General features: G+C 54.9%; 1 protein-coding gene across 3 annotated transcripts in view; it reads left to right on the forward strand.

Annotated features, from left to right (window-relative positions):
- The window catches only part of EPN2 (epsin 2), a 79,157-nt gene extending 71,519 nt beyond the window's left edge, over positions 1-7,638 (forward strand). For all 3 annotated transcript variants that reach the window (XM_045526924.1, XM_045526927.1, XM_045526926.1), the window contains 4 exons: positions 809-985; positions 1,573-1,659; positions 4,165-4,380; positions 4,968-7,638. In XM_045526924.1, coding sequence (XP_045382880.1) covers positions 809-985; positions 1,573-1,659; positions 4,165-4,380; positions 4,968-5,266 — 779 coding nt within the window. In that variant the 3' untranslated portion in view covers positions 5,267-7,638. The remainder of the gene's footprint in view (positions 1-808; positions 986-1,572; positions 1,660-4,164; positions 4,381-4,967) is intronic.
- Positions 7,639-12,720: the final 5,082 nt, after the last annotated feature.

Genomic DNA, 12,720 nt, shown 5'->3' on the forward strand with positions numbered 1-12,720 from the left:
GTTGAACGTTTGCTGTGGTGGTCCCCCGGCAGAAAGGAGACGCGTGTTGTATGTACGCATACATACACAAGTACGCGAGTGTCTACACATGACAGAAAGATGAATAGAGCAGGGTTGAACTTAACATTGGGTACACTCAAGAATTTTCTTTCTCTCCTTTTTACTGTGCACCGTTCCTGGAGGTCCTGCAATGCCAGGTCCTAATTCCACCTCTCTACTCCAGAAATCCATTTAAGTATTTTCTATTGTGGACTTAAAAAAAAAACAGTTGTGACCTACTAAATTGATTTTGTCGCAGTTTGAAAAATGTTTTATTGCTTAAGCTAGGTGTAAGTACATAACTGTTTTATTATTCCGCTTTTATACGGGCCTCATCCCTATTATTCACACTTCGGCAGAAAGCAGAAACCACTCAAAGCAAGTGGGGAGAGGGTGCTGGGCCGGGCTCGGTGGGGACAGCCTTGCTTCGGGTGTCCACCGAAGAGGGGCCTAGCTCAGGGAGCTCTTTGCAAGTCCCTGTGCGGTGGGAGCTTGGAGAGGGCTGCTCTTGGCTGTTTTCTGTCTGCTCCCTACCAGGGCGGGAGGGCTGTCCTGGGTGGGCCTGGCCCCGCACTCTCCCTTCCCAGGGTGGTTGTCCTGGGCTCCAGCTCTGGCCAGCTTTGCGGGCGTGGGACAGCACCCTTTGGGTGAGTGCCTCGCCTGGCACAGGGCACAGACCATGGTGTGGACCACAGCATCGTTTCCTTTCTCACCCAGCTGCCCAGACCCTCTGAGGGCATTTCTGAGTCCTGACCCCGCCTTCCTACAGGTGCCAAGCCAGCTGCCTCTGTCGACCCATGGGGAGTGCCTGCCGGAGCCAGCACACACTCTGTCCCTAAGAGCTCAGACCCTTGGGCCGCTTCACAGCAGCCTGCCCCCAGTGCTGGGAAAACAACTTCTGACACCTGGGGCGCAGTCTCAGCCACCAAGCCTGTATCTGCCTCTGGTGAGACCCTCACTCACTTTCCTGCCTGGGCTCTGAGGACCCCTGGCCCCCACAGCCGTTCCCGTCTCCTGGCTCCTTGGCATTGGGCCTGTCGCTCTGCTTGCATTTGCTCCCCTGCCCCGCTTAGCCTTTGTCCCGCGTCCCCAGGTCCCCAGATCCTAGGCATCTCCTTCCCCAGGGGCCTTCCTGAGCGGGTGTTGAGAGAGGAGGCTGCTTTGGGCCCACAGCCCAGGGGTCCTGTCCTCACCCTGGTGGCCCCGGGCAGGCTGGCCCCCGGGCGCTCCTTTGGGTGACACCCAGAGCCCCTCATCCTTGCGTCCAGACCCAGCACCACGGATCTTCACCGTCACCTCCTTCTGTTTGGGGTGGGAGCGGTGGCCGCAGCGGCAGGTGGCACCCCCCACGCTGTGCGCTTTGTAACCTGAGCTCGTCCTGCCCTCTTGGGCTCTCGGATTCTCCCCCGTGAGGTGTGGTAGGAGGGGAAGCCCCTGCTGCCAGCCCACCCCCGGGTGAGCACTGGGTGGCCCAGTTGCCGAGAAGTTGTGCGTGCCCTGTGCCTGCAGTCACTGGCATCTGTGTCCACCCAGGGTCCTTTGAGCTCTTCAGTAATCTGAATGGTACAATTAAAGACGACTTTTCTGAATTTGACAACCTCCGAACTTCAAAAAAAACAGGTATGTGAAGGTGGTGGTGGTTTCTGTAATATTCTGTGCATTTGCCTAACTCAGCTGTAGTAGAAATAATCAGCTTTCAAAACCCATCAGCTTCATGCATTTTCTTATTTTGATCCTGGGACCCTGAAGCTTCTAATTCCAGAAATTCACGCACTGACAGTGAAAAGTCATGAGGTTGAGTTTTTCTTTCAACTTTTCCTCATGTTGAGCCCCATGTTTTGTGTCTCATACCTTCTGCGTGTGCCCGCTCTCCCTGGGGCTGTGTCTCCGGGTCAGGAAGCCCCCATTGCTGCCTGCAGATGCCACCACCTAGACTTCCCCAGCCCAGCGTGGACCCCACTCCCAGCCCGATCTGGCATTTCCGTTCACCTTCCTCCCACCAACTTCTCCCTCCCAGAGGCACCTCTTTGTACCAGACAGCCCTGCCTTTGGGCATGGATGGGTCAGTCCCTGCCCCACACCATCACCCCCACGTGACCAGGTGACAGCTCCTGGACCCACAGTTCAGTCTCCAGACCCAGCTTCCTCCCCTGTGTGCCCTTGGGCTGGGAGGATGTCGGGTGGGCCCAGAGAGATGGGACCTGGGCCTGAGGTGGGCCTGGCGGGGAGAGGGAGGAGGCCGGGGATGTGTTCTTCACATGCTCCTGTGTGGACCGCCCCTCCGCCCCTCAGTGTGGGCTCCTAGCCAGGAGACCAGGGCAGCTTTGACTACCTGCTGGTCTTCAGGGTCTTTCTTCTGCTGCATTAAAAAAACAAGATGCTACGTGTCTCCTCTGCAGGCCAAAGTACAACCTAAGCTGTCTTGCCTGCCCTCTGTGCCTTGGTGAGCAGGCAGCTTGGCCATTGTTATGTGCTGACTTCTTAAATATGTATCCCCAATTATAGAAGTATTCCCACTGTATAGAAAATCTGGAATTGTACAATTTGGCATTTCTAAATTGTAGAAAATTTGGAAAAATTTATGGAAGAAGACGAATACTATCCATCATCCTTCCACCTATATTCAGCCACTATATTCTTTCCAGTATTTTTTCCTGAGCTCTTATTTTTTTCCTTAATTTTTTTTTTTTTTTTTTGGAGACAGGGTCTCGCTCTGTCCCCCGGGCTGGAGTGCAGTGGTGTGATCAGAGCTCACTGCCATGTTGAATTCCTGGGCTCAAGTGATCCTCCCGCCTCAGCCTCCTTAGTAGCTGGTACTAGAGGCACACACCACCACACTTGGGTAATTTTTCTATTTTTTGTAGAGATGGGGTCTTGCTGTGTTACCCAGGCTGGTCTCGACCTCCTGGCCTCAAGGGATCCTCCCACCTCAGCCTCCTGACCATGTCCTTTACAGCTGTGGTCCCCAACCCTCAGGCTGTGGACCAGCATCGGTCCGTGGCCTGTTAGGAACCGGGCCACACGCAACCCCTGTACCCGACCCCTGGAAAAATCGTCTTCCATGAAACTTAGGAACCGGGTGCAGCACACAGCAAGAGGTGAGGGGTGGCTGGGCAGGTGAGCGAAGCTTCATCTCTACTTATAGGGCTCCTCACCGCTCGCATCACCACCTGCTCCCCCGCCCTCCACCCGCCATGGAAAAATTGTCTTCCATGAAAGGTCCCTGGTGCCAAAAAGGTTGGGGGCCACTGCTTTATCGTGTTTTTTGTTCACCTGTCAGATATAGTTGAGTCCTGCCCCCCCTACCCATTGCCTCAACTTTTATGGATTAACAGATTGAAGGCATTTTGTCATGACTTTGACATTCATTAGGAAGTGTTTTGTAGCTGTGTGGTGTCTCGTGTGGCTCAGCAATAATTTACTTATTAATTTTGGGGAAGACACTTTAGGTTGATTTTTAGATTTTGCTAAAGTAAATAATGCTGTTGTGAACATCCTTGTGCTCACATCCCTGTTCACATTTTGCATTATTTCCTTAGACCAGATCCTGGAGATGGGACTGCTGGGCGAGGGCATGGCTGTTTCTAAGACCCGCTGTCCCCACGGCCATGTTGCAGCCCAGCAAAGCAGTCCCACTCCCATCAGCCCATCTCAGCCCACCCTGTCTTGGCTGAATTTTAAAAAACAATTTGCTTTCTTCTTTCTTTCAAGAAATTCACGTTCATTGTAGAATAGTTAGGAAATGAAAATGTAAAAAAATTACCCATACCCAGTAACCAACCCAAAATAACATCTTAATGTTTTTCTGGAGGATTGGGCTACACATACTGTTTTGTAACCTGCTTTTTTCACTTAATATTTTGATAACACCTTTGTTTGCTCATCTGTCCCTGCATTTTGGTGTTTGGTTATATGGACATGTGGTTTATTTACCTGCCCCATGGCTGGCTGTGTGTCTGCACTTCGGGCTGTCGGAAACAATGCTGCAGCGGACGCGCCATTTGTGCATAGGCACGTGTGTCCCTGGGGAGTCACGGCACCGGGAATGTCCGTGTTTGCGTTACGTGCCCAGTCTCAGGCCGTGCTCTCACGCTCACCATGCCCTCGTGCGTCCTTGTCTTGTAGCTGAATCTGTGGCCTCGCTGCCATCCCAAAACAATGGAACCACGAGCCCTGACCCCTTTGAGTCTCAGCCCCTGACCATTGCCTCGAGCAAGCCCAGCAGTGCCCGGAAAACACCTGAGTCCTTCCTGGGCCCCAACGCGGCCCTCGTGAACCTGGACTCGCTGGTGACCAGGCCCACCCCGCCAGCCCAGTCGCTCAACCCTTTCCTGGCACCAGGTAGGCTTGCGTCCCGGGGCGTCATCTGGCTGTTTGTTCTGCCCAAGAAGGGGTTGTGTGGCAGGCTTCAGGGGGCCCCTCCTGTGGCTGGGAAGGGGCAGAGTTGGCCAGGAGCCCTGGGAACAGCGCTTCTGCTCTCGCCAGGGTCTCGGGATGTTCACCTGGGGGAGGAGCAGGGTGGGTAGGAAATGGCCCTCTCCTCTCAGTTGAGACCACCAAGCACAAGCTGCCCTGACTGGTGTCCCCGGCAGAGGGACCCTCGAGGGAGTTGCCAGTTCTGGGTCCGGTGGAGGAGGGTGGGCTGCCAGGAGAGGAAGAGCCAGGGTTTGCTACCAGCACCCGCTTTCCTTTGGGGGAAAATGTAAAAATTCTAGCCTCCACTTGCCTTTTCCTTTTTTTACCTCCCTTTTTTGGTGAATTACGAAACTGTTGTGGGCTCTGAGGGCACAGCAGAGACCAGAACGCACACGGTCCCTGACCTGGAGCTCAGAGAGCCGTGTCTGCGGTGGGCAGTGGTGGCCCTGCCTGTTGGAGGGGCCGGCGCTGTCCTGACCACTCGGCCTCTGCCCCGCCTGCTCTCTCCCCAGGTGCAGCCGCTGCCTCGGCCCCTGTCAACCCCTTCCAGGTGAACCAGCCCCAGCCGCTGACGCTGAACCAGCTGCGGGGCAGCCCCGTCCCGGGCACCAGCATGTCCTTCGGGCCTGGCCCTGGGGTGGAGCCCATGGCTGTGGCCTCCATGACCTCCGCGGCCCCACACTCAGCTCTGGGGGCCAGTGGTTCTTCTCTGACGCCACTGGGCCCCGCAACGATGAACATGGTGGGCAGCGTGGGCATCCCCCCATCAGCAGCTCAGGCCACCGGCACAACCAACCCTTTCCTTCTCTAGTGCCCCGGGCCTGGGATCCCCCAGAGGGACGTCCAGAGCACCTGTGCCAGAGGACACCGAGCAGGGACTCTCGTTTGTGGGATGGGGCCTCAGAGTTTGGGGTGGGGGGTGTTAGGGCTGTTCAGTTCCAGCTTCCTGATAAAAGGGTTGTCGTTACAGCCCCGACCCTCAGAGTGTCGCACGAAGTCCTTGCCTTCCGAGGCAGGCCTCTCACCTGCCCCAGCCTGGCCTGCTCTCGCCACCTCTTCCCAAGCGCTCAGGTCCTGGCAGGGCTCCTTTGAGGCCTCGGACGAGGAGGTGGAGTTGTCAGTGTTGCCCCAGCCTCAGCCCCAGGGTCTCTGGGACGTTGCCTGGTCCAGGACTTGGGACGGTCTCCTGGTCTTTGCCCCCAGCCCTAGGGACAGCCCAGGCAGTCCCAGGTGTGGATGGGACTAAGCACTGGCTCCATGAGACACTGACCTTTTGGGGAAGTGGTTGTGCATATTTTATTTTTCTTTGACTCGTGTGTGAGTTCAAAGTAAACACCACCGTGGACAACTCTTGAATTAAATCCACTAGAGCGAGCTTTAAAACTAATCTGAGCATAACCCTGCCACATGGCTCTATGCTTGTATACGTTTGCACATATTTTGTTTAGTACAGTTTCATATTTGAGTTTGCAGAATTATCTAATAGTCTTTTTTTGGCTAATATTTTTATAACGTGGTTCTTATTTAACTGTCTAGTTTTGATAGAATTTACCAGGTCTGGCTGAATTAAGATATTGGCACGTGTCATTTTAGTGGTTTAAATCCTCTTATTTATGGTTTTAACTCTGTAAGAAAATTTTGAAAAGAAGAGATGTTTGGATGACAAAAAAATGCCTTATGGAAAAACGAAAGCAAATTCTTTATAGGGAAAATATGGGAATTTGATTACACATAAAAGGTGATGTTTATTTAAAAAAAAAAAAAACTACAACAGCAACAAAAAGTCCTAGCCTCCAGTTGCCTTTTCCTTTCTTTAACTCCCTTTTTTGGTCAATTACTAAACTGATTGACTTTCAGCCTTTTTGGCTAGATCCTGAGAGAGAGGCTATTTTTCTTACTGATACATCAACATCTTGAAAGATAAAGAAAAAAATCTAACATATGAATGTGACTTACCAATTTTTATCAACTAATTCCTTTTGTGAATTAAAGGCATGCAGGGATTAACAAGGACTTCTGTTTACAGTGGAGTCTGAAACGGAAGAAATGTCTTCACCCTGTGTGTCTGCTCCCGTCTCAGCCCACGCTCAGGTTACATACGGGGATGATGTGGAAATGGCAGTTGTCCAGGGGCGGGGGGTGCTTCTGTGCCCACAGGTCCCCAGGGGACAGTCCCCAGGCTGAGACGGGGGTGAGGGACCAGGGCTGGCCCTGATCCACCTACCTGCTAACTCCTTTGTTTTTAAATTGCAGACTTAAAAATAATCATTTCTCACTTTGGAGATGTAGAAAAAAATCATTCTCACATGGGATAAGATTTTTTAACAAACATGCACTAATATTACCTCCTTCTCCCAGCCTTCTGCTGTTCTCACCCCACCCACCACTGTAAAACAAACAAACAAAAAGTATTAAGTCACAAATTAAAGACCAGAAAAGACTTGCTTCTCCCCAGGAAAGAGACATTCCCCCAATCCCATGTCCTGGTAGCGTGCCTACCGGGCATTTCGGGCTCGTTTTCCACCGTGTGGACTTCCCACCTCCAGCTCCCAGGGCAGCTGACCACCTGCCAGCCCCTCTCTGGTTCCGGAAGGAGATCTGACCCTTAGCACTGGCACAGGGGAGATTTAAGATCTAAAATGGTCTCTGGGCTGCCAGGAGGACATGCAGGATTGCCCACCTGTGCTGTTCCACGGCTGTCCTCTCTGGGCCCTGGAGCCACTCCCCCCCCAGCACCAGAGGATGCCATTCAGGAAGGCTGGTGGCTGGTCTCGCTGCCCGGGGGAGGGCGGGCGGCGCGGTCGGGTGCAGGAGCAGGGTGCTTGCCCAGGTAGGTGCTTTCCCTCAAATGGTGCCGGGCCCAGACCAGCCTTACAGGTCAGTAGACCAGACTCGACTTCGTGGGGTCGGTGATTCTTTGTAACAGACGAGCTCTTGCTGACGAGACTTTGAGGCCCCAACGTGACCGCCCCCACCCCAGCTCCTGGCACAGGCCATCCCGAGCGCACGTTGTCCCTGTTGCCTGCTGCACTGATCATGAAGCCACCGGCCGCTGCCATCGTGCTCCCTCCTGACGGGGACCGTGAAGGAGGGAGCCACCAGGGGCCGGCAGCTGGCTCTGAACTTGTGCTCACTGTTGGTACTTACTTACTGCATAAATATAATTTATCATTTGTATCATGATGCAGTTTCCGGCTGTGTCTTTCTGCCACCCCATCTTCATCAGTCCTGTGCCACAGGGGAGGGTGGGCAGACGAGGGAGCTTGGCCTGCCGTTAGTATGGCCACCGGCCTGGTCCTGGTGCCCGGACCTCAGGGGAAGGGCTGGAGGCTGCCCCTGGTGGCAGTGCGACAAGTGGTCTGCATGGGTGTGTCAGGCACGTGCTGGCCACGGTCATTTACCCCTTCCTGCTCTGAATGAGGTGGAAGTGGCGGTGTTCCTGTGCCAAGGCCGCGTCCCCAGAGGCCTCCCTGCTCTGCTTCCCTTCTCGCCCAGGCCACAGAGGAGCTGCCCCGCCCCCAGCAGGTTCCCGAGGGCAGGTGCTTGTTGGAGCCACTGGTACTTGGGTGGCTTGCTGTGCAGCTTCGTCGTGGCAACAGCTGGCTGGTACAAAGGGCCCGCATCCCCTCAGAGCCTGGAGGACAGCCACGCATCTCCAGGTGGAAGAGGCGTTCCCGTTGTAGGAGAACGGGGCAGAGGCAGGGCGGCTGGGGAGGTGCTGATGGGAGGGTGGGCGGAGAGGCCCTGCCGTGAGCCTGGGAGGACGCCAGCAGGTGTGGCGGCTGCCCTGCACGGAGCGCCTGGCCCCCAGGGTCCACCAGGGGTGAGCAGACAAGCTTGACTCAAGGCCAAGGACTGGGGGCAGAGGGTGCCATGTTCAGCGCAGGTGACAGGAGAGGAAGAGGGGTGTGGGGGTGCTTTAGGCTACGCTACAGTAACAAGTGTCTCAGTGGCTTAACAGGAATTTATTTCTTACAAAGTTGGTGACCAGGGCCCCAAGCCCCTTTGACCTGAGACTGCGTCTTTGCCATAACCCTGGAGGTTGCTGTTTCGGGGAGCCTGGGAGGGGCGGGCGGGGAGATGTCTCACAGGCCGGGCCTGGACGTGCACTGCTGCACCTGTGTTCCGACGCCACCAGGTGCGCGGGAATGGGGACTCGCAGGCTTCCTTTGTGGCCAGGGGACCGGAAATGGGCTTGGTGTTAACACATCGTCCGTCACTGCCACAGCTGGCCCTCTGGCCACCAAATAGTTACTCTTCTCCACACATAGACCATAAGGTCCCATCTCGTCTTGGCACCCAGTTTCAAGTTCGGGGTCTCTGTGGGGTGCAGAGCTTTCTCCTGCGAGGCAGACCCGGCCTATAAAGACCCATCATCCGCGCCACCCTGACAATGACAAATGGTGGAACAGGGTGAGCGGCCAGTCAGTCTGCCCTGGGGAGAGCAGAGTGGAAGGCGCCTGGCAGCAGCTGGTCCTTGGCGGTGCCGGAACCCTGCGGGGCAGACTGTGAGGCCCCCCTGCCCGAGGAGGGGGGGACCTGATGGAAACACAATTGTGTCAGAAACGTGGGCGACCTGCTGGCCTCAGGGCTTCCAGTCAGCTCCATGTACAATAATCGCATTATTTTGGCTTGAGTGCTCCTTTGGGAGCCCCGGGTGGACCTTGTCTCCCAGTGTGTCCCCCACGCATGCTCTGGGCTTGGCTGTGGCTAGACGGGGCCAATGGGACATCAGCAGGCATGTTGCCAGCAGGGGCTCAGTGAACACTTACACGGGGCTTGGCCCCTTCACATGCTCTGCTGGCAACCCAGCTGCCATGCTGTGGGAAGTCCGCACACCTGGAGAGGCTCTGTGGGGGAGAACTAAAGTGCTCCGGCCAGTAGCCCGGCTGAGCTCCCAGATAGCTGCCAACCACATGCGCCATCTTGAGTAGTCAGCCCCAGCCAGCGTCATGCGGAGCAGAACCGCTCAGCTGAGCCCAGGCACCCCTAGAATCACGAGTGATAATAAATCTTTGTGGTTTTAAACAACAGAGTTTGTTGGCAATCTGTGACACAGCAATAGATGATGGAAGCACATGTGTAAGGTTCTTTGCTAGAAACACGCCTGCCTTACTTCCGTGCTGCCTTATCCCCGCACCTCAACTTCATGGTAGCTACGAGGCCATATGGGATCATGATGGGGAGGCCACCCCTGAACCCCGTATTTAACAAAAGCCTGAGTTACTATGTTCACGAGAAGTTTTATTATGCCTTTATTCTTCAAAGCAATTTTCAATCTTATCTCTTCCCATTTGAGTTCTAGAAAGTCTCCTTTTCCAATCTTTGAATGCTAAAATTTTTTAGATTCTCTGTTCCCTTTCATTTCTGCTTGCAAACTGGCCAGTTCTTTCCTGAGCTCATCTCTTTACTGCGAGAGGTTTCCAAAATGCAGTGAGCAGTAGCCAGTGCACGCTGCAATCGTATCGTCTGTTCCTGTCCCCTAGAGCTGTGGGTGCAGCAGGCACATAACCTGCCTCCCAAGTTAGCACAGGAGCATCTCAGCTAGTGTCTTGTTCATGCCTAACACAGACCTGCTGTCCAGGCTGTGGATTCCTCCTGCCTGCCACACAGCTGCCACGCCAGTGCCACAGGCATTCGTGTGTTTCTGTTTTGTGGTTAGAGCAGAAACCCACTTCTGGTACCAATTTCCATATCAATTAGAATAGAACAGGCTATGCAGAACTCATAACCCCAAACTCTCTATGGCTGAACACAAAAAAAGCATATTTCTCACTCACAAAAGCCCTGTGGAGATGCTCCTGGCAGCTCTCCTTCAAGCTGGGACTCAGATCCGGCTTGTCCCTTGTGATGCTGCCACCTTCAACACCTGGCCTCAAAGTGTGTGGTGGACGAGAGTGGGGAGGATAGCGAGTGGGAAAGAGAAATGGCTCAGAACTGCTCACAGGGACCGGCACAGACACGAGGGGCCTGGGAGGTGCAGTCTTCTGGCGTGTCCAGGAGAAAAAGGAAATAGTCCAGTGAACACACGGCTTTGTCACAGTGGATGACAGCATGGACCCCAAGTGAGGGTGGACACGGAGGCTGTATGCCGTGACTGTCCTTTATGTGGATGGTCCCACGTGTCTACCCTGCTCTGCACTTCCCAGTCACACACGTGCCTTTGGCCTCCAACGCTCACCGCATCGCGCGCTCGCCTTGCCTGAGCAGGGGCGTGAGGAGCTTTCTGAGCGTCCGGCGATGTGCCGTGCATTCCTCAAAACTCAGCACACGGTACTTGAGTCATGCATTTTGTTGTATGTTAATGTCCCCCCCAAAAGAAAGCAATAACTAAAGACAAATACTGAACTCTAGTTAATAACTGTGCTGAAACATACAGAAGGTGGTTTCCTGATGTCTGCGGTTACTGTGAAATGCACTAGAAACAGGATGGATTGAAGGAGAGCCCACAGTGGGGCAGATGTGAAAATGCACGTACTAAATGGGAAAGTGGTCACTGCTAGAATCTAGGTGGTGGGGATGTGGTGCACACTGTAAAATTATTTCAGCTTTTCTATGTTTAAGCATCCTAACGTTGGAAAAAATCGAACAATTAAACATCATGAGAAGAGGGTGAACCACCTACGTCCAAACTGCTGACAGGCCAGGCAAATGTGGCCTGAAGCTTGAACGTCCATTGAAGGTGGACGTGCCAGGCTGGAGGTTTCAGGACAGTGACGGGGAAGAAGGCCAGTGGCCTGGCGGGGGGGAGGACGTGGCATGAGGCAGAGGACTGGAGTGGCACGGGGGCGCAGGGCCTTTGCTTTTCAGCTTTTCAGCCAAGGCTGACGAGAGTGGTCCTGTGGAAGAGGAAGACTCAAGACAGAAGAAGGAGGGGAGAAGCCCCTGTGGGTGCTGCGTCTTCCACGTACCCCAGGGAGCTCTTCAGCTGAGGGGGCAGGGAGGGTGCTGGAGGTTTGAGGAGACAGAGGTGTGGAAGGGTTTGCTGAGAACGCAGGAGGGAGTAGTCTAAGGAAACAGTGGACTCCCGGCAGAGCTGGGGACCACATGAGACCTGGGCCGCGGATCCAATGTGGGCCAGTCCACAGGCCCTGATGCCCAGCAGAGCAGGCAGGTGCTGAGGTCGTGCCAGGCGAGTGTAAAGGCAGGCAGGGCACGGGCACCAAGCACGTCTGCCGGCCAGGGCGTGTACACGATGACCAGAAATTCCACACAAGGAAAGGGGCTGGGGCTTGGCAGTGTTGGTGGCACAAGGCACTGCTAGAGTGGGGAAGGGCCATGTTGGGGAGGGGGCAGCTGAGGGAGGGATGCTTGGGTCCAGATCTTGGGAGCAGAGTAGTCACCAGGAACAAGAAATGGCTAGACCATGGGGATATGTGGTTGTAAGGGGTAGAGGTCAAGATCATTGCAGGTGAGAGGCTGAGGAAGAGGCCACTTGTCGGAAGGATCCTTCCCGTGGACAGTGTGTTGCCAAGAACAGCTGGAGCAAGACGGTAAGCAAGGAAGGCAGGCGAGGCTGCGGTAGACGTTGACAGCGGAGGTGTGATCTGACGGCTTGGGCTGTGGGAGGCTGGTGGGAGGGATGAGAAGGGCTCTGGAAACATAGTGGGGGCAGGGACACCCCCAGGCCCACGGTACACCGGGTGTGGGAAGAAAAAGAGACTTTCTTAAAAGGGCTCAAGGGACAGAGTGGGTTTCGGTAAGGCCAGAGGTAGAGGGAAGGGGAGGGATGCAGGTCGCTGAAACAAGGAGAGCCCGTAGCTGGTGTCTGAGCCCAGGCACCATTCAGAGAAGATGGTCAGAATCAGGAATTTTGCTGATGACAGACCAGGAGTTCCAGAATGCACAGTGATTTGGGGCAGGAGATGGGAGTGCCCTAAAAGTGAGATAAAAGGCAGAAAAGGGTCAGTTTGGATGGTCTCAGGGCAAGTTCCGTGACAGGCAGGGCAGCGTGTAGCATTGAGGCTGCGGGTTTTCAGGCTGGGAGGTGGGAGCTTGGCAGGAGCCCAGGAGCCTGGGACCAGGCAAGGCTTCCCTTGAACCCCACGAGGGCAGCATTTAGGCCAGCGCACCATGTCTGCTGAGGAAAGCTCTGTGGCAGGGCAGGGAGGGCTCACCCGAGGTGTCCTGTGATGTTTCAGGGCCTTTGCATGGGGCAGGTGAGGAGCTCCGGCCCTGGGCCTCCCGCGGTAGTGCTGAAAGCGCTCAGCTCCCAGACGGGCCAGGCGCAGCTCGGAGGCCAGGCTGCTGGGCTGTGCGGCCTGC

Source organism: Lemur catta, chromosome 15, assembly GCF_020740605.2.
Source record: "Lemur catta isolate mLemCat1 chromosome 15, mLemCat1.pri, whole genome shotgun sequence".
Taxonomy (NCBI): domain Eukaryota; kingdom Metazoa; phylum Chordata; class Mammalia; order Primates; family Lemuridae; genus Lemur; species Lemur catta.